At 39.5% G+C, this 21671-nt stretch overlaps 2 protein-coding genes across 11 annotated transcripts in view; both read right to left on the reverse strand.

Annotated features, from left to right (window-relative positions):
- LOC117300702 overlaps positions 1 to 4730 on the reverse strand; it is a 28160-nt gene extending 23430 nt beyond the window's left edge. For all 6 annotated transcript variants that reach the window (XM_033784449.1, XM_033784452.1, XM_033784450.1 and 3 more), the window contains exons 1-2: positions 4578 to 4730; positions 2799 to 2918 (exon numbers count right to left, since the gene is read on the reverse strand). In XM_033784449.1, coding sequence (XP_033640340.1) covers positions 2799 to 2889 — 91 coding nt within the window. In that variant the 5' untranslated portion in view covers positions 2890 to 2918; positions 4578 to 4730. The remainder of the gene's footprint in view (positions 1 to 2798; positions 2919 to 4577) is intronic.
- Positions 4731 to 10190: 5460 nt separating this feature from the next.
- On the reverse strand, positions 10191 to 21300 carry LOC117301004 (putative thiamine transporter SLC35F3). Of its 5 annotated transcripts, none has more exons than XM_033784882.1 (8): positions 21213 to 21300; positions 19352 to 19476; positions 16606 to 16912; positions 14840 to 15065; positions 13623 to 13748; positions 12253 to 12442; positions 11488 to 11577; positions 10191 to 10588 (listed from the first exon to the last, which is right to left on the reverse strand). In XM_033784882.1, exons 2-8 carry the CDS (start codon positions 19416 to 19418, stop codon positions 10323 to 10325), a joined length of 1272 nt encoding a protein of 423 aa, XP_033640773.1. In that variant the 5' UTR covers positions 19419 to 19476; positions 21213 to 21300; the 3' UTR covers positions 10191 to 10322. The 5 variants fall into 5 exon arrangements, with proteins under 5 accessions (XP_033640773.1, XP_033640772.1, XP_033640776.1 ...); XM_033784881.1 differs by lacking the exon at positions 21213 to 21300 and adding an exon at positions 20874 to 20992; XM_033784885.1 differs by lacking the exon at positions 21213 to 21300 and adding an exon at positions 20549 to 20834.
- Between the last annotated feature and the right edge of the window lie 371 nt (positions 21301 to 21671).

Here is a 21671-nt window from a genome sequence, read left to right on the forward strand (position 1 = left end):
TACATGGTCTACAATGCAAGTACCGATACATAATCTTTTTTTTTTTTTTATAATACACACACATGTAGAAATGGACGATTCACATACATAACCTTGAAATTGTGTTATTTTTTTTTATCATTGTGGGATAATTGTGTGAATCATTTTCATGATTGTGTTCTACTTAAAGGCAGTAGATACTATTGGCAATTACTTGAAATCATTGTTTTAGCATTAAAACTTACTTGGTAACAAGCAATGGAGAGCTGTTGATAATATAAAAATTAAATGAGAAACGGCTCCCTCTGAAGTAACGCAGTTTTCGAGAAAGAAGTAATTTTCTATGAATTTGATTTCAAGACCTCAGAATTAGATTTTGAGGTCCCAAATCAAGCATCTGAAAACACACAACTTTGTGTGACAAGGGTGTTTTTTCTCTCATTATTACATATCTCGCAACTTTGATGACCAAATGAGTTCAAATTTTCACAGATATGTTATTTTATGCAAGAGGCCTATGTTGCGATACACCAAGAGAGAGACTGGTCTCTGACAATAACCAATAGTGTCCAGTGTCTTCGAGGTAAGTTCCAACAATCATTTAAAACCACATGGCATTTGGCCAGCGAACCACTGTCAAGGGAGAATGCTGATAGACATGGTTTTAATCATTTATTACCTTATAATAGATGTTAAATTTGCATCGGGGATAAAGAATATTAATTTTGGTTTTTTACCCATACACCGATGTGTGTTAATAGCACTGTATACTCAGTACTTTCCCGAGTCCTGTGAAAAAATATCACAGGCATATTACTCGGGTGGGATTCGAACCCATGACCCTTGCAATTCCAGAGCAGTGTCTCACCAACTAGACTACCGAGGTTGCCCGGTAGCTAGAGGCAGTTCGAATCCTATGTTTTGGCAGCGGGTACCGCAACGATATAATAGATGTTAAATTTGCATCGGGGATAAAGAATATTAATTTTGGTTTTTTACCCATACACCGATGTGTGTTAATAGCACTGTATACACTTTATTACCTTGTTTTTTTATCACCAGCCTACATGGCATAAGCCAATTTTTATGATGCTGTATACATAAACATTAACAGTGTAATTCCATATAAGCCCCAAGTCACTGTACATAGTCAGCTGGTCAGAAAGTAACCCGTATTACATGCACCACTCTTATTCTACGAAAACTATACACCATTCCGTATTGACTGTACACATAAATACGTACATACGTATTTGTACAGTACTCCATTCCGTATTGACTGTACACATAAATACGTACATACGTATTTGTACAGTACTCCAAACTGTTGTACTCTATAGTCGCCTCTCTTTTATGCACGAGTACACGTACATCGCAATTCTAACCCAAACCGAGGCTATAGGCGCAGCCACTGCAAGTGGTGGTGGATGTGCACATATTGCCTCATTTCGGGTAAGAATTCTGACGTCATGCATATCAAGAGAGACCTACAATGTACATGTATTGAGGCGGTCCTTGCCTACATGTAATGTACACTGTATCAGCGCATTCCGCGTACTCTCATCTTTGGCGTACTAAGATTGAATTTTTGCAAATGTGCAGGCCCGATACTTCATTTTTGAAAGGGAAGGAACACAAAGCATTTTCTCATTAGTAAAAAGGCATTGTATGAAATTGTTAATTTCTATTGGAACATAGTATGTAAGTCTATCACTTTGCAATCTCCGCCCTCACTTTCGGTTGAAGAGGATCTCAATTATCTATACAGGCCATGAAAGAGGTAGCTGGTAAGAGGTTCTATACATGGGGAAGATGTAAGTTTGTCTTGGAACCTTGCAGAGGGCACAAAGGCTGTTGCATAGGGTGCTGTGAGGGTTATTTCGAGGCCAGACCTTATTCCCTTTGGTGCACAAGGCGGTCGCTAGCAACCACAACAAAAAACCATGCCAAATTTGCTTTTTATAAACAGTCAATACGTGTAACTTAAAAACTACAACCCCCAAATACACTGCCCTCATTTGATTGTTTAGAGCGAGCGTTGAGCTACCGTTTGGTGAGATGTTCAACAGGGGATGCTATTGAAAATTTTGAGAAAAACAACCATTGAACATGTTTCTTTTTTTCCTTTTCAAAAATTAATCTGTGCAACAAAGGGATGTCTAGTTCAAGGACACATGCGCCGGAATTCAAACAAAACCAACACCCTGTGACTTAGCAACCAGGACTTGTTTATTCCGGCAATAGTGGTGTGTAGAGCTCACGACGCATTACATCAAGACTAAAACCAATACAGAAAAGAAAGACCATGTATCAAGCATGTCACGTACACCATTTGTAATGGTGTATGATTTTTTCACACAGCTCATTTGATGTAAACATTAATGATATTTATATTATGGAGACTGCACTTTCTATGTAATCTTTATCAAATTGTCACGTGAACAGGGGGGGGGGAGGCTCATCTCTAAACATGTTCAAGCCACTCTTGTTGATTTTTTGTAAAAACTATCACAAAACGTAAGATTGTCCAATGACCAGACCAGTTTATCATTACAATTTGTCATTACAATAAATTACACCTACCCCGCCCAAATAAGTCATCAGTCTACATGGTCTAGAGCTGCATTTTCTCAAAAAGTTTTTTTTTCTTCAAGTTAGTAGCCTACATGTACTGATCTACACTTTTCTTTTGGACTCAAATCCACTAAACGAATACATACTGGTTTACTATGGAAGTGCTGAGCAGTACAAGAAATGAAAAACTTAAGCATGTATCGCTACAAAATTATATAGCCTGGCTTCCACACCCCAATACACACCTTCCATCATTCTCATGGGTGAACAAGTGACATGAGCTGCCGCAAAAAGCACTGCAATACAAGCTACCTGACACCACTTCATGGCTGCCATCACTGCTAAAGGGTCTTCAGGTGAACGAGCTGTAAAAAGAGAAAGGAGGAATTACTACACGGACAAGGTTTCAAAAAAGTCTCAAATTGGGAATGAAGTCAGGCCTGATATTCGATATAATCGCGATTAATTAAATTTGACATCATCAGTCTTCAAACTCCCAGTGAAAGTTGTTGAAGAGACAGTCATAGCATAAGAGAGGTGTTATAATGACCTATTCTTCTGGTTTTACTCCAAACCTATGGGGTGCAAGATGTCTCAGCTAGGAAATACATCCCGATATTGCGATACTTAATCGATATTGCGATATATCGATATTTCGATTAACACCAAATCGAACCGATATGGAAATCGTTTCCAAATTAATATCGCGATATTCCATAATATCCAAAAAATGGAATGTTAAGTCAACAAAATGGTTAATATTTGGTATGGGATTTTTGGGGGACAAATTTCAGTATCCCACCACCGGTCCACTCTTTCACGAATTTTACCAAAAAGGAAATCTCATTTTAGTAAACTAGGCACTAATTTATTTAACATGTATGAATGAAAAATTTTCCCATGACATTGATTGACATTGATTAACACAACACTGTTTTCTATTCAATTTCCTTTCTGGATTTTGATGCACTAAACATGTCATAACTGTGTACACCCCGGCCCCCACCCACACAAATCCGGTCCTACTACATGAAAGCCAACAACAAGTCCAGAGTGCCGAAAAACACGCCAACAACAAGTTTAAAATACCTCTAAAACAGCAAATAAACCAAATACTTATTAGAACTGTCTGCTTTTTATAAATTATATGGTATATAAAACAGAAATTGAATGGCAAAACTTAACAAACAGTCTGAATTTTTAACCATTATTTTAAAATTTCAGTTCATAATTCGTTAATCTCTGGGGTACTGTATGTAGTGTAGCACAATATTTATATTTTAGATTGAGCCTGAGCATTGTTTCAGTGAGCGAGAGTGTACCTACACTCCAGGCCAAGTGGACACTGGACTGAGCTAAATAATTTGATTTTTTTATAAACAATGATAATATTTTTTCCACTTATAATGGGAGACTTTCTGGGACAATAGAGGGCAGCAGACTTACCGGGTAAATCCATTGTTCTCAGAATTATGCGCATGTTCAGAACTACGTAAACAATGGAAATTTACCCGGTATGTCTGCTGCCACCTAGTGTTGGAAAGTCTCCTATTATTAACTGTTAACATTATTAAATTCATATTGAGTTAGACCCAGTAACTGGGGCGCTGTACTCCTTTTTTCGAATTTTGACATCATCGGTCGTACCTAGTACGAGAGAGAATGTCAAAATTCGAAAAAAAAGGAGTACAGCGCCCCCAGTTACTGGGTCAATATTGAGTAGCATTTTGCTTAGCCCAATAATAAATATTGCCAATACACAGGACTCCCTCTACTTTAATTCTAATCTATGGGGCTACAAAAACACATGGGAAATGGTTCATACTGCATTTAAAAAAATATTTTTTATTAAGAATTACCTTCGCATGCAATGCAATGCAGGTCATCACACACAAGACGTGTGTACACACTGTACATGTACACACGCCGAAATTCCCATACAAAATAAAATACATGAAAACAACAACACGATCATTTTCTGCAACTATATTCATCTCATCTTCCTATATTGTAAATTTACTTACCAAAAAGCAGCGTTATGGGCTTCAAATATTCCCAGATAGCTCGTGAGGGCACCCGTCAATATTCCGAGGATTGTCTACCACCAGAATATGAATAAATAAGTGGAAATACGAACACAATTCGCGGGAGAAAGTCTTCCATCCACTTACCTAGGTTGCTATTTGGATTGGATTTATTTTGTATTGATTAATACGGACGATTCTATTGTATAAATGGGGGTATTGGCTCACGGGGGTTTTGACAGTTTTACTACCTCCATGGTTTTATTAAGTAAATAATGTTTACTGCTTCATATGTGGTAATAAAAGAGATTGTATAACTTATATTTCTATCCATTGGAGTATTCTTGTAAACATGAAGAAATTACTCTGTTTTTCCCTCTTCCATGATTTTATAGACCCGTTTCAAGTAGAATAGTTGACCAACCTGGATTGTGCGTGGGATACTCATTAGCAGGCGTGGTTGTTGAGTCAAATGCGGCGGCGGCGTGAACCTTGAAAAAATAAACTTGCACAAAGCTTCCGAGCTCTCATGGCAGTGCATACAATCAAAATCAATAATTAATGGTAACTGGTCAGAATTAATGTAGTGTTTTCATATTTAATCCATATCCCATATCAACAGCTGCAACATTTTAATTAATGAGGAAATCAATAGAGGGCGCTGTGCTGTGTTTCAGGTTGAGCTTTTCAGCAGTGTCCCCAACCTATTTTTTATGGCTAAGAACAATTTTGATGGCTCATGTGTTTCTAGTCTCAAATTCAATGTACTGGCTTAGTTTTTAGTTTTTAGTTATAAAGAATTTCTGTTTGGGGGAAAACAGCCGCTAAAAATATTCACTTTGCATGAAATTATAAGCCACAAAACTATACCGCAAAATGACTCCGAAACACGAGAAATCAAAACAGTAGATCATTTTTACTACAATTTTTAGCATTATGTATATACATATATTTAATGTTTAATTGAGAATATTTTGTAAATTGCCCCATGAGTGTACTTTGTCTTTAAAGCCATTGGACCCTTTCGGTAAACAGTATTGTCCAAGGCCCACACTTCGTGTATCACAACTTTTATATCAAATAACAAACCTGTGAAATTGGGCTTAATCGGTCATCGGAGTCGGGAGAAAATAACGGGAAAACCCACCCTTGTTTCCGCGCGTTTCGCCGTGTCATGACATGTGTTTAAAATAAATCCGTAATTCTCGTTAACGAGAATTGATATTGTTTTACTGTTTTCTCAAAAAGTAAAGCATTTAATGGAATAATATTTCAAGAGAAGTATTTCACCACTACCTTCTGTAAACCCTGTAAGTTATTTGTAAATCTGTGATTTTGTTTTTTTTCTGTACCAAAAGTGTCCAATGGCTTTAACGTCAGAAGTAAACTGAAGGGTGCTGCATCCTGAAGTAACACGGATGCCACGGCTCGAGGCCATGCATGCCATGGCGCCCTCTCAATGCATGCCCTGGTCTTGGCCTTGCAGGTGCCCCTTCAAAAGTTTCCCATTAAGTTTTTTTTCCAATGGAAGTGATCTATACAAATTGAAAATGGCCTTGCATCCTCGAAGATGAAATTCAAGGCCTGGGTATCAGAGAATAATTAGTGGCAGGACTGTACTGGTGGCCTAGCTGTTGTAGATAATATCGCAACATTGACTAAGAAATTAGCTTTATTTATACCGACCATTAGGCCTACCCCTGAAAATTTCTGGAACAATTATTCTCTGTAAAAATCAACAAAACGCCATACAAACAATCTTTGTTGAATCACGAGTTTCAACTGATAACATTTCTGAAAGACATTGTACACTATTGGTAATTGTCTAATACCAGTCTTTTCACTTGGTGTATCTCAACATATGCATAAAATAACAAACCTGTGAAAATTTGAGCTCGATTGGTCGTCGGAGTTGCGAGATAACTATGAAAGAAAAAAACACGAAGTTGTGTGCTTTCAGATGCTTGATTTCGAGACCTCAAATTCTAAACTTGAGGTCTCGAAATCAAATTTGTAGAAAATTACTTCTTTCTTGAAAACTACGTCACTACAGAGGTAGCTGTTTCTCACAATGTTTTTGTACTATCAACCTCTCCCCATTACTCGTTACCAAGTGAGGTTTTATGCTGATAATTATTTTGAGTAATTACCAATAGTGCCCACTTCCTTTAATGTTCAGTGTCAATGCCATACAAACAATGGTTGTTAAATCGTGAAGCTTGCATGGGGTGACAAGAGTTCAAGAGAAGTGATAACAATGGAGCCAATTTCTTTTTTCTTTTCACAAGGCCGTATGGCAATTTCAAGGTGTGGGCTACACTTACAGATTTTGGCTATCGCATCGACTCAGATCAACTGTCACCAGGGAACCAGGGACACGGTTATCTCCTGGGCTGAAACTGGGTTACCATTTTCACAGAAGGATGTAGGCAAGGGTATCATCCACTATAGGAGCCTGATTGGTAGAGCAGAATTAACTACCGCGGGTACCTTGACTTGCAGGGTAATAAAATTAAAATGTGCAGGATGGCCAACTTCGGTTTCTTCACATTACAAGGAAACTAGACCATTCATGGAGGCATCGAATACGATTGCTTCTGTGCCCCCTAGTCATTGCCTTGGTGCCCTTAAAATGCTCTAGTAGAAATAGGGTTCCCTTTATCAAGGATCGAGGAACTGCCTCGGTGCCCTTGTCGTTTCAAAAACGAAGCATATATATAGGCTTGTAGTTGTTGTATTTTTCTCCCAAAAGTGGATTTGTGGGGTAGGATTTAATTAATATGCAATGTTGTTCCATTGAACCTGTTTACAAAATTTCAAGTTCTTGTTGTTTAGTCATCAGGGTATGGGTTCGAATCCCGGTCATGACACTTGTGTCCTTAAGTAAGACATTCCACAAAAATTGCTTCTCTTCACCGAGGGGCATAAATAGAGACCTGCGAGGGTAGAGGTTGATACTGTCTTTGAAAAAGCCACTGGAGCGCCACGGCAGCCCAGGGCTGTATACCCCCACGGAACCGAGAAAGATAACAGGAATGTTATTGGCCCAATGACTGGGGTGGATTTCACATAGAGTAGTGATAACACTATAGTCTTATCTCGGGTTAGGGCGACAAAATATTATGTGTAAATATTTGTTAGCCATTGCAGCTAAACAATATTTTGTTTAGGATATTTCCTGATTTCGAGATTTTCTCTAAATCTCCTTGAGCCTACCAATTTTATTGTAAATAAATAAAGCAATCACTAAAGAGAGAATGAAACAGTCCAAAACTGTTTAAGTTTTTAGTTTTTCTTCTGTTTTTTTTCCGGTGATGCATCATCATAGAGTGTGTAAACTTGCTGAATTGTAGCATTCCTGGGGTTCTTGGTCTAGAATGAGAGAATAATGGGGAACCCTTAAGTAAAGTTTCATCCATATCGGTGGTTTTCTCTTTTGGGACTATAGTCCTAAGTTGGGACTATAGTCCTAACTCTTTGTGAAATCGACCCCAGGGCACTAATGTAATGTGCATAGATCTGTTATTGTAAAATGCGCAATGTAAGAATAAGAACTTGAACAATCACACAGACGAGGAGCCTTGCATAATTTAGGTTCATCAAAGACTTTGAGCATTTTACTTCAAACTTGTACAAAAATTACAAATGCGTTAACTTACTAAATGTAAAGAACATTAAATGATTGCAATACAAAAAATGGTCATTTAATAATCAGATGGTTAGCACTATCGGCGAGCCTCAACACAAGAGTAGAATACTATCAAAACCAAAACTAAACAAAATTGTTTATTTTACCCTGTTATTTTGCGGTTCTCAGTGGGGAGGGGGGTGAGGGAACCCAAGGAGGGAGGCATACTTCACCCCAACCTTCCCAGAAATATTTGGTGTTCAGTTTTTCGTCCTTATCATCTTTCTGTTCACAAACACACCCATAATAATAGTAGTAATAATCATAACAAGTATTTAGAACGCTCCCCATAGAAAACTATATGACAGCGTTTACACAAAATGAAAAAAATGGAAATGCACAACAACAAACTATTAAATAGCTGTGTTGCATTCACTGTTTTGGACATTTCTTGGTTCTACACAACGAAAATCATACTTTTCAACAATGTACATGTAAACAACACTGTGTGAAGGTGTGCATGTCCACATAGTGTTTTGAGTCCCTACATTATGCGGACCCCTTTTGTTTTTAGGTCCACACTTCGTTTGTAGCGTAACAACAATATAACTAACTGATACAGTTTTTTATAGACTTTTTTTTTTGCAAAATAAACATTGTATTGCCACCAAATAATTTCTTAGGCTTAATCCAAGTGGGCACAACCCTATCGGAATGTTTGATGAATTCTAACTGACAAACGTTCCTGTTTGTCGTATTGTTATTACTAATTACTAAATCAGTAAATAAAATTATTAGGTGATGTTCAATTTATTTTATTGATTTGTTGGTTTACAAAAAATGTATAGGATCTGTGCTTTACTACAATGTGTCAAGGTGTCAAATAAATAATAAATAAATCAGCTGGAAATACTTATAAGGCTCCCTGTGAACTCCCACAAAACAGAAATAGTATTTCAATTTTTATTTTTAGGACCTCAGTAAACATTTTGAGCAAGAAGCCCTTTGGTCTTATGGATTCTTCACCAAATTCGAGCCCTGAAGGTTGTCAGCACACATCCTATGGGACAATTTCAAAATATGTTGTACCCCAAAACAAGATAGCTTTATCTTTATAAATAAAAAAAACAACACAAAATATATCAATTGCTTTAAAATGAGAATATCTTCATAGGCCGTGTCCGAAACGGCGACTTCAGCTACAGCTACGGCTAGATCGCGCGCGTCTGCCTATTCTACAACACTGGTAGACGAGCCGATCTAGACGTAGCTGTAGCCGAAGTCGTCGTTTCGGACACGGCCATATTCTAGAATACTATGCATTTAATTGGTACCATTGGTGGAACAGAGCCTGCCAACATTTGGATCTTGCAATCAGGGAGATTTTGTACAGCAGTCCGGGTATTGAGTTACTGAATGGTGTTGGACTGAGGACTGCACTCTGGTTATGCTCTACATGGGATCAGGCATACCACCATAGTCAGAGTCCAACCGTTATGGTGTTGAGTTACTGAATGGTTTTGGGCTGAGGACTGCACTAGTAAACTGGTTATGCTCTACATGGGATCAGGCATACCACCATAGTCAGAGTCCAACCGTTATGGTGTTGAGTTACTGTATGGTGTTGGACTGAGGACTGCACTAGTAAACTGGTTATGCTCTACATGGGATCAGGCATACCACCATAGTCAGAGTCCAACCGTTATGGTGTTGAGTTACTGTATGGTGTTGGACTGAGGACTGCACTAGTAAACTGGTTATGCTCTACATGGGATCAGGCATACCACCATAGTCAGAGTCCAACCGTTATGGTGTTGAGTTACTGAATGGTGTTGGACTGAGGACTGCATTAGTAAACTGATTATGCTCTACATGGGATCAGGCATACCACCATAGTCAGAGTCCAACAGTTTGGGTGTTGAGTTACTTTATGGTGGTGGACTGCACTAGTAAACTGATTATGCTTTTGGGGCAGGCATATACCAGCATAATCAGACTCCAACAGCTTGGATGTTGAGTTACCGTTTGGATTTGTTTAGAGTGGGGAAGGGTCCCAATAAATTACTCTTATAAGTTAGGGCGACACTTATTCTCTCCATTCGCTTATAAACAGAAAATCATACTTGTACATTTTCCTCGTTGTCGTCTTGTTTGAGTCGCATCCAGTTTTCCCCCTCCCTCTTTTCACCCGCATCAGAATCCACCCCCTCTTTCTCCCGGTCTAGCGTCTGCCTCTCACATGGACACTGGCCCTCTTTCCAGCATGCCACTTTCCTCTGAAGGGGTTCCGGAACCAGCATGATGAAAAAGGCGACCATGATGAATGCAGCTCCCAGAATTTTCACCCATCCAAACTGTGTGTCTCTGAATAGTGAGTCCACAACTGGGGAAAATATACAAAATTACATAACAATAAATAAATGAGTAGAATTTGAAAAGCCTGTGCATGGTGTATAACTGTTCAGGGTGTATAACTACAAGAGGTTTGCGTAACACGATGTGAATATCTTATTTGAGAGTGTTGGTTCCGAAAAGAACTGGTGGTCAATTGACCTTAAACAGCTACTTGACTGAAATGTTTTTAACACGATTGCTATTATCATTTAATAGTAATTTTTGTTTTTTTACGCTTTTTAATTGCGATCAAAACTTGGCCCCAGCCTAAAGACACTTCTGCCATTGGTGTGCATCAGAATGATAGTTTGACGCTATTTGTGAGAGGCCGATATGTTATACCACCATGTTGCAACAAAGCTCCCACATATGCATTAACATGGCTGTTGATGGAACACAGCTTACTAATCTTTCTTTTATACAAACAGAGAAGGGTATTCCAAATTTTGAGATTTTTTTCTTAATTAAAATCTTTTTCATCTCTTGTGAACTCAATTTACTCAAACTGATTGAAAACATTTAAAAAATGAATTTCAAAAGGCACTGGACACTCTTGGTAATTACTCAAAATAATTATTAGCATAAAATCTTGCTACTTGGTAACGAGTATTGGAGAGCTGTTGATAGCATAAAACATTGTGAGAAACGGCTCCCTCTGAAGTGATGTAGTTTTCAAGACTATGAATTCATTTCCATGAATTTGATTTTGATACCTCAGAATTGAATTTTGAGGTCATGAAACCAAGCATCTTCCATTATTATCTCGCAGCTTCGACGACAAATTGAAATCACATTCAAATTTTCACAGGTTTGTACATGTTGAGATACACCAAGTGAGAAGACCATTACCAGTAGTGTCCAGTGTCTTTAAAATAAATATTGTCTTACCTCCGTTGAGGGGAATTCCTATGACTGTACCAAGGGCAATGAACAAGGGGAAGGTCACCGCTATACCGAAGTTGACCAAGAAATTAAAAACTGTAAAGGAAAAAAAAAAGATCAAGATGAGCTACAAAGGGAATAGCCCTCCTAAGTTATGAGATCACAGGTTGCCTTATACTGAGTCATGCTCCTCTAAAGGCAAAGTGGGATATCGTTGGTTTTTTGGGAACCAGCCAATTGTTTTAAAGGCACCTGACACCTTTACTCAAAAATAATTGTTAGCATAAAAACTTATTTGGTAACGAGCAATGGAAAGCTGTTGATAGTATAAAACATTGTGAGAAACGGCTCGCCCTGAGGTAACCTAGTTTAAGAGAAAGGATGTAGGCATGGGTATCATCCACCAGGAGCCATCATGTACTTTCCCACCTTTTTACAAAGCAATTATGGAAAGTGCATTGCTCAAGTGTCACGACAAGGATTTGAAGCCACACTCTGCTGCTGACAATAGCGAGGTTTAGCTGCACGTTACGGGAGCAAATACGTGAACATGAACGTCAAAATCTTGTGTTCTTTCTGTGTGACGTCGCCCCTTTGGGTTTATTGCATGCTCACGTATGATGACTGCGCTCATGTATGTACTTGACGTGAAAAATGGTAATTTCACGTATGCAAAAAACATCAGATTTTATCAACACAATTTTCTGGCGTTCACATTCAAATTCTGAGGAACTTGCAGCTAAACCCTTCCTATTACCAGAGCTTGCTTACCCAGTCCCAAGGCTGCTTTCCCGCACAGGAAGGCCCCCGGTAGGTTGCCCCAGTCTATTTTCTCGACGCCAGTGAAGTACAGGGTCACCATGATGGGGCAGAAGAATACGAGGTTAAACACACCGAGTAGGGACAAGAAGAGAGACACTTGTCCATAGGTGGCCTTGCCGACCACCCTGAAGAATAGTACCTGCACAAGTCACCAAAATAATAACAATTAATAACAGTTAAAATTTATATTGCGACTGTTACACACAAATGATCAAAAGCACATAACACATCTTAAAATGCACAAAATGAAAGAAAAAGGAAATATTGTCAATGAATTGTTTTAGTTGCCACAATTATTTTGCCTTGCAACAATCATTTTGAGTTTGACACAGCAAAAGTGGGACGTTTAGCACAGGCCTAACACAAGAATCATGTAATTTCTTAACTAGATAGAGAACAGGGCCGAATTTATGGCTCTGCTTACCATAAGCACAAAATCCGCCCTTACGGAAGCAGGGAATTCTGTGGTATGTCAAGCGTATTTCACGAGTTAGCAGCGAATTTTGGCTTCTACGCGTACGTACTCAACAGGACTAGGCATTAGGCCTGGGCGAATTATTCGAATATCCGGTTAATGGCGAATAGGTTTTCCTATCCGTAACCGCGAATGCCTTTTTTTTCTTAACCAGATATCCGCATAGGGCGCGAATAGCTATTTATAAACCGGATAGTTCTGTAATTACAACCAAGTAACCGGATATTCTTTTAATATCCGAATATCCGCGGACGTCGGGCGACAACTGATATGACTGTTTTGTCTGAATCCTTATGATACTTCTATTAAGACAGCATAAAACAGCATAAATTAAGTATTTAACTATGCTCACCTCCGTGAAGAGTTAAAACAATGACATTTCTGACGTATTTTGTTCAAAGATTACGAAAGTTTTCCTTCACGTAGAGTCAATCACGATCAAAAGAAAAAGCAAATCGCCATCTTTAAATTAGATCCGGTTATTTTTATGAATGAACCGAGTGACACTGTCTATAACTAATATCAATCCGCCCATACGATCTCATTCACAAACGAACAGCGCCCTCTAGCGGCAAAAAAACTATTCAAATATCCGGTTAATTTCGGATAGTTGGCCAGCGGTATCCGAATATCAAAATTTCACTATTCACCCAGCACTACTAGGCATACTACGCTAGCGCAGAAATTCGGCACTTGCACGTAGGCGGGGAACCGTGATCATAAGCGCGTAATTCGGCGGTAAGCACAGCCATGAAATGAGGCCCAGCTCACAAGGCTGCTTCAAAAGCCAACATTACTCCCACTGCCCTCATTCACCACAACAACACTACCATGTACACTTTACCTTATAAAGAGCTGCACCCAAAGCTGCTCCAAGAGCTAACACCACTCCCTCCGCTCGACCCCCTCCAAAGCCATCGGAATAGCACATCAGCACCGTGCCCATAATACACATCAGGACAGAAAAACTCTGCAAGGAACAGGAGGACGTACAGAAGGGTGATTCTCACGTAATTTTCCACTTTTTTAACCAAGGGCAAATTATCAAGCTGTTGTTAAAGGCAAAATACACCTTTGATTTTTAGATCCTTTCAGTTGTTTTATTCCTATGAACTGTAGGTAATTCAATCCGATTGGCTGCATAGTTGCACCACAGCACCTTGTAAAGCATTACATGGTGCTATGTTAAGGTAAAAGGTATCATACTTCAAACGTAGTGGCATATACCTTACAAGAGAAGAACTGAACGTTGAAGCGCCGTAAGCTACACCGAGTGACGGATATGAGTGCTGCCACTATTATTATTATTTTAAGTTGGTTTTTAATGTTTTATCAACTCATTGGAAAAAGCTACCAAGCACAAGAGGGTTAAACAATTAATGTGCAAAGAATTCCCTGCATTTTGACTTTTCCATTTTTGCTGTTATTATTACATTTCAGGTAAATCCATTGTTATCATTAACTGTGCGCAGGTTCCGAACTGCATAAACAATAAGTAGGATTTGAAACTTTGCACGGTGGAAATACGGTACAGTAAGGTTTGCGGTAACACCAGGTAATGACTATCTCTAATGAGTTGGGGGTGGTTCTGAAAAGAACCGTTGGTTTCAACTCTGTACAGTTCTTTTCAGAACCACCCCAACTCATTAGAGATAGTTAATACATGGTGTTACCGCAAACCTATCTATATTGCATAAACAATGAAAAGTTGCTGGTAAGTTTGCTGCCACCAAGTATCTTAAAGTCTCCTATTGTTATAAGAAAACTAATATACAGGCAGTCAAAATGAGATAAAAATTGCTTAATGGGGATGTAAGAAAAGTCACAGTTTAAAAAGTGCCCTCAGTCGATAAAAAGTACGGTCAATCAAACGAGTCCTCGCCCTTTATTTAAGGGAATCTTTGTACCATCATTCAAACCGTGTAAGTTTAATGTAAATCTGTGGACACTATTGAGTTTTGTGTCGTACAAAAAGTACCCAAACACCCGGCAATCGTGACGTAAGGAAACTCGCAGTTTCCCTCATGCGATCAAATACTGTCAATCGAACGAAGTCCTCACCCTTGCCGGAATAAGAATGTATTTCTCTTTCAGCCAGATCCAAGAGCAGATGTAGACAAATGCTGTGTTTGTAGTAAAGAGAGCCGTAGCGTCGGTGACGTGTATGCTCCCCAGGGCGCGAATATACATGTAGTTTGTGGCCTCCCAACAGATGGTGAACGGGCCGATATACTTGAAGTAGGTCAGGATCGTCAGACCGCTGTCTCCGTAAATTTTTTGATCTTCCCTGAAAGAATTAAAGTATTTTAAGGGTGAACTGACTAGACTAGAGCTGGATTTCAACCTGCGACCTCTGAATCAGCATTAGGCTGGTGAAAAGAAAACTGAACTATGAGCGCGAAGTGTAAAGCTTGCAAGCGCAAAGCCTGAAAACATGCGAGCGCAAAGCGTGAAAGCTTGCGAGAGCAAAGCGTGAAAGCTTGCGAGCGAAAAGCATACAAACCTGCGAGAAAAAAGCGTGAAAGCTTGCGGGTGCAAATCATGAAAACTTGCAAGCGCAAAGCGTGAAAGCTTGCGAGAGCAAAGTTTAAAAACTTGCGAGCACAAAGCCTGAATGCTTGCGAGCGCAAAGCATGAAAACTTGCGAACGCAAAGCATGAGAGCTTGCGACCACAAAAGCTTGGGGATAGGATTGTTAGATCGCTGTCTCCAAATATGTTGCGGTGAACAAAGCAGTGATGTGATAGGCTGTTGTAAAAAAAAACTAAACTTTGAGCACAACGCTTGAAAGCTTGCAAGTGCGAAAGCTTGCGGGGAGGATCGTTAGACCACTGTCTCAATAGATTCTTTGATCTTCCCTGAAAGAATGAAAATATTTCGGGGTGAGCAAAGACAAACAAAGACAAACTGACTAGAACGAAATTTGAAGCTGCGACCTCCAGATTAACGGGCCTCCCCTCCACTAACTGAGCTATCTAGCCCTAATTGGTGGTTTCGCTATATTGTCTAAATTTTAATCGGGGGTACCAGTCAGAAGCTACTCAAGCTGTAAATGCGGAATGACCAGGGATCACAATTGTGTCCTTAAAGACTTTGGACACTTTCGGTAAACAGTGTTGTCCAAGGCCCACACTTCCTGTATCACAACTTGTATATAAAAACAGTATTGTCCAAGGCCCACACTTCGGGTATCACAACTTATATATAAAATAACAAACCTGTGAAAATTTAGGCTCAATTGGTCATCGGAGTCAGGAGAAAATAACGGGAAAACCCACCCTTGTTTACGCACGTTTCGCCGTGTACTAATGACATGTAATTCTCGATATACATAGAGAATTGATATTGTTTGAATGTTTTCTCAAGAGAAGTCTTTCACCATTACCTTCTGTAAACCCTGTAAGTTATTTGTAAATCTGTGAACTTTTAATTTTTTTTTCTGTTCCGAAAGCGTCCAATGGCTTTAAGCAAGACACTAGACCATTATTGCTGCGTCCTGCGGATGGGTCGTCAAGCAGTAGGTTTTGTTTTTGAGTGTAATGTACATAAAATAATCCAGTGCACTTATCGTAAAGGGGAAGGAGTTCGCCCTGGGCTTCCTGGTCTGATCGGCAGCATATGGCACCACAGCACCTTGTACAAACCATAACACGGTTCTATAAAGGAAAAGGCCTCATACTAAAAATGTCTTTTTAGCTCCACGTACCTTGCAGGCAAAATACTGAGCACTTTGGGGTGTGCTAAAGCGCTTCATAAGAGCCTAGAATACTTTTGTTTTTATTAAAATTGTTTTGAATTATTCACAGTATCTTAAAGTCTCATCTCACCTGAAAAGAGAGCGTATGCCAGCTTTCCTCTTTTCTTTAAAGAGTATGAAGGATCCAACCACATACACGGGATAACACACCATCATCCAGACCGTGCTGAACCAGATGACGAAAAAAGGAGCATTAAATGTGGCCGAGTACGTGCTCTTAGCAAACTGCGTGGCGCTGACCCACGACAGGGCAATGCCGATCACTAGAAGCAAGCCGTAGATGACCTTTTTGGCGTTGTCCGACAAACATCCGTCATCCCCGGGTTTCTTTTCTTTTGGTTGCATGGTGATCTCTACTTTGCCGTTGGAGAGTTGCACTGTATTTAGAATAGAAAAAAGGAAGGAAATCAACAGGAAGAAGTTTGGCTGAGCAACTAGACTTGACTACACCGAACTAGACTAACCAGAAACCTTAGAGCACAGGGAGATTGACTTTATCGAACCATGCACTGGAGCATGGTCGGTATGGTCAACTCGAGAGCTACTCACAGTTTCTGGTCATTCTAGTCCATCTAGTTGCTCACTCGAACTTGCTCAGGCTTGAAGATAGGCAAATTTTAGTGGTTGGCAATAAATCAAATTTTCTCAAAGTCCACCAAGCGCGAGCGGATCAACAAACTTAAATCCATGTTTAATTATGGGGCCATTATTGCTGAAGTGGGTCCAGGTTTACAAACTGTCCATGTTATGGGGCCATGCAATAAGTTGAATGGCCTTTCGACTGTGTTCTTTCTCTGTGACGTTTGACACTGTTTCTGATATAATTATTAGAACTTTTTGTACATAGTTCAAGTTCCATTTTGATGATTCATTGTGTTTACTGTTGGTTTTATAACCAGCAGTGGAAACAAGTCAAGTAAGTGTGTGGAACCCCACAACCACAAGTGCTTTTACCCTGGTTTATGAGAACACAGAAATTTCAATTTCATTTGTGTGATGTCGAAAGGTTATTGGGCCCTCGTGATTGTTGCTCAAATGCTGAAAACTTATCTGCGGCAATAAATTGTGTTTGTACAAGAACATGAGTGATAGCAGAAAAAGATACCAACAATAAACATGATAAATCCAGGGTACAATTCAATTCAGCATTTTAAACACCAGACTGTAAACCTCTTACTCTAGCAATAGGCCTATAGGCTACTGTTCAGAGCAGAGCCATCTTTAAAGGCACCGGACACATTTGGCAAGTGTCGTGGCCGCAAGGTTATGACCAAATTCAAACTCTGGTGTTTCTGATCAGCAGAGTGTGGGTTCGTCCTTGCATGTGTAGTATACTTGCATAATATAGTCATGCATATATTCATTAAACCACTGGAGCGTGCCACTGGGCGCCTTCCGGGCTGCCAAGTGGTTTGCTCGTCAGTCTTGAGAAGTAACCAACTGCGTGCAGTCTATTTTCCTGTTATCTGTTTCCTTGAAGACTCAGGTAAATACAACACATGGGACGTAAAGCCGATGGTCCCACGTGTTGTGTAACGCATGTAAAAGAACCCAGTGCGTGCACTAATCGAAAAGAGAAGGGGTTCGCCCCGGTCTTTCTGGCTGTGGCTGCTGTATGCGCCGTAGCACCTTGTACAGTTGTAAACCCTGATAAGGTGCTAAATAATTGGGTCTCAGAATTCATCACTGCAATAACCTATCTTTCTGAAAGTTTGTAATATACTCAGTGCCTTGAGTACCTTGTTTGGTAGTACGTGCGCTATCCATAAGACTTTGATATTATTCATGTTATTAATATTATTAATGGTCAGTGATTTCACAAAGATAGTCCTAACTTTAGAGGACTAGTCCTAGGACTCTTTAGGAGTTATTCACAACTAAAGGCTTGCCAGAAGAAAGGGTTGTTTGAACACAGGGTTTTATAAACAAAGGGTGTTTGGAACATAGAGATGTCAGAACTAGGGTGCCGAAACATCTAATGTTTGGGACATACATGTAGGGTTATTGGAACATAGGGGTCTCAGAATATAGGGGTGCCGAAACAAAGAGATGTTGGGACTTCGGGTTGTTGGAACATAGGGGTCTCAGAACATAAGGGTGCCGAAACAGAGATGTTGGGACTTGGGGTTGTTGGAACATAGGGGTCTCAGAACATATGGGTGCCGAAACAGAGATGTTGGGACATGGTTGTTGGAACATAGGGGTCTCAGAACATAAGGGTGCCGAAACAGAGATGTTGGGACTTGGGGTTGTTGGAACATAGGGGTCTCAGAACATATGGGTGCCGAAACAGAGATGTTGGGACATGGTTGTTGGAACATAGGGGTCTCAGAATATAGGGGTGCTGAAACATAGAGATGTTGGGACATGGTGGTTGGAACAAAGGGGTCTCAGAACATAGGGTTGTCGAAACTTACTGTTGTAGGAACATCACATGTAGTGAAGTATTGGAACATAGGGTTGTTGGAATAACTATGGGGTTGTCACATAGAGTTATGTATAAGAACTAGAGGGCGCACTGGTGATGCTTCTTGCACAATCGCGACGGGACCGCAAGGAGACACGCGCGCCATTCTGCATGCGCATTGAATATGAAGTACACGTTGAAGTTTGTGTTTATTGAACGCTGTCGCGGTGCCGTTCGTCAACTTAAATGGCCGCACGCGCGCATGCCGGGTTGCATATAACAACCCTTTTCAACACATAGGGATGTCAGATCAGTGGGATGTCGAAATAAAATATAGGGTTGTCGGAACTTGTAGTGGTGGATGGCATCGAAACATAGGGGTATTCATACACTACTCTGAATTCCTTACCTTTACTTTCTGTGTTGTCTTCCAACATTTCATTCTCCTGTTTTCCATTCACGGCTGTACTTTCCATTGTGCTGCTGGAGTCGTAGCTCAAGATAACCAATTGGGAAGGCAGCCAAAGTTAGAATCTACCAAGACAAAAATATCAGAAAACAATGAGGAAAGTTAAATTCAGCCTCACTAACATCTAAACATTACTGATTGAGAATGGAGCCCAAATTGGAATAGTGTGGGCTTGTAGTATTGTAATCATATGGGTATGAACTTTGTCTAATTGTAAATTCAATTTAATTCAATTATTAATCTTTATTATTAGGCCTAGATCCCAAAAAGCATAACTAAAATGCCTGCATATGCGCATATTAATTAATATATTATACAGAAAAACTTGTAAGAAATTCTCTGGTCCATTAAAAAAGTGATGACAATGACATACAACAAGCAACCTGTTCTTGCAAGCAAGCCCTGCACTGCAGCATAAGGTTAATTCAGAACCGCAGATGGAGCATTTGCTACCGCGGTGTATGCGATGTGCGCATGCATGGCTATATATGTTTATGTGGGTTCAACAGCGCCCTCTCTTGATATTTTGCTATTCGCTATAAACCTTATCATTTTATTAATGAGAAAATAGAATTAGCTGTTGCAAACAACTTACCAACCAAATGGACCGAGAGTATAAATGCAAAAAATAGTTAATGGCCTGACGTTTCGACCCTAGCAGAGTCTTTCTCGAAGGCTATTTTATTAATGGTGATTCTTTTCACAAAAATTTGGGATAACTTTCCGTATGGCGCCACCACTTTTTCACTCATTTTTACAAAAAGGGATATATCAATCAGGTAAATTAGATACTATACTATTTTATTTCGAATGAAAAAGTGGTGGCGACATACGGAAACTTTTCCAAAATTTGACCCCTGTGACTATTGAGCTGCCCTGACTTGTGTAAGTTATATACCGACTTTCGTTATTGTATGTAGCCCCTCCTTACTAACCTAAGGACCTTCACGGTGGACCTTCTTTATAGGTTAGTAAAGATGACAATCATATATTCATAACTTCATATTCATAAATCATACAAAGGCTTTACATACATGTCCTCGAATGAGCGTGCTACTGCTACCCGTCGTTTATTTTATTCATAAAATTTATACTTACATTTTACAATTACAATACAAAATTACAAGTACTTTTTACCGCGGTGCAGTTCTCTCTACGGATATTCCTCTCTACAGTAGTACTAGTTGTAGTAGTAGTACAATTGGTCATATACTGTGTCTTGAGTGAGCCGAGTGTGTACAAACCATGGAGCAAGAAAACACATACACACGCACGACATTTGTAAACACAATAAACTGATAATAACCGTCCGTGCGTGTGCGGTAAGTGGTCAGTTCAGTGGTCTTGTAAGTTGTACTTTTTTTTGTAGTGAACAAAAAATGTCTCTTTACTGAGAAAAGCAAGTCTTAACGTCTTCTAAAGAGTGTCGTCACCAATTTATCTCATGATTTGGTTCACTTACCTTAGAAATAACAACAAAAACACGGATGTGGTGGCGACCGGATTCCTTTTTCTTTATTCAATAATTTTTCACATGTTTCGGAATTCCTTTTAGTTTACGACACACCGCGGCCCGGTCAAGAATATTTGTCTTATGTATGGAAAGGCCACGTGTACAAACCTATACAGTCCTAGCATAAAAATAATGGCATACCATAAATGCGTATGGTACCTTGAGTTCCACGTAACAAAGAAGCATACCTCATAGGTGAACAGACTAAAACTAAATGATGGTACCGGCAAAAAATACATTAAAATGAAAATAGGCCTCATTATTTTATGGAAGGCACTAAAAACTTACCTCTACAGCTAGCGGTTCGGAACTTTTCCTGTGCTCTCAGAACATTCCGGCACGGTTCGCGACGATCCCCTACGCAGCAGGTTTGGGGAGTTGTTACATAAGAGTGGACTAACCACTGGGACCTGGTTGTTTATATTTTCATGTTTAAAAGATGGGAAAAGTTTCCGTATGGCGCCACCACTTTTTCATTCGAAATAAAATAATATAGTATCTAATTTACCTGATTGATATATCCCTTTTTGTAAAAATGAGTGAAAAAGTGGTGGCGCCATATGGAAAGTTATCCAAAGGATGCAAGCACTGCTTCAGACCTCTTTATTCAAGTACATTTGTAGCAGCAGGTTTAGGGAGTTGTTACATAAGAGTGGACTAACCACTGGAACCTGGTCGTTTATATTTTCATGTCTAAAAGATCAGTACTGCTTCAGACCTCTATATTAAAGTACATTTGTAGCAGCA

This window comes from Asterias rubens, chromosome 16, assembly GCF_902459465.1.
Source record: "Asterias rubens chromosome 16, eAstRub1.3, whole genome shotgun sequence".
NCBI lineage: Eukaryota > Metazoa > Echinodermata > Asteroidea > Forcipulatida > Asteriidae > Asterias > Asterias rubens.

What these genes read in the sequence shown, in the direction of transcription:
- LOC117301004 (XM_033784882.1), bottom strand. Translation starts at nt 19,418, where the DNA reads ATGGAAAGTACAGCCGTGAATGGAAAACAGGAGAATGAAATGTTGGAA. An exon ending in ACATTCTTATTCCGGCAAGG is followed by an intron (nt 13,749 to 14,839) that starts GTGAGGACTTCG and finishes TGTTCCTTGCAG; the next exon opens with AGTTTTTCTGTCCTGATGTG. An exon ending in GAAAGCAGCCTTGGGACTGG is followed by an intron (nt 11,578 to 12,252) that starts GTAAGCAAGCTC and finishes TTTCCTTTACAG; the next exon opens with TTTTTAATTTCTTGGTCAAC.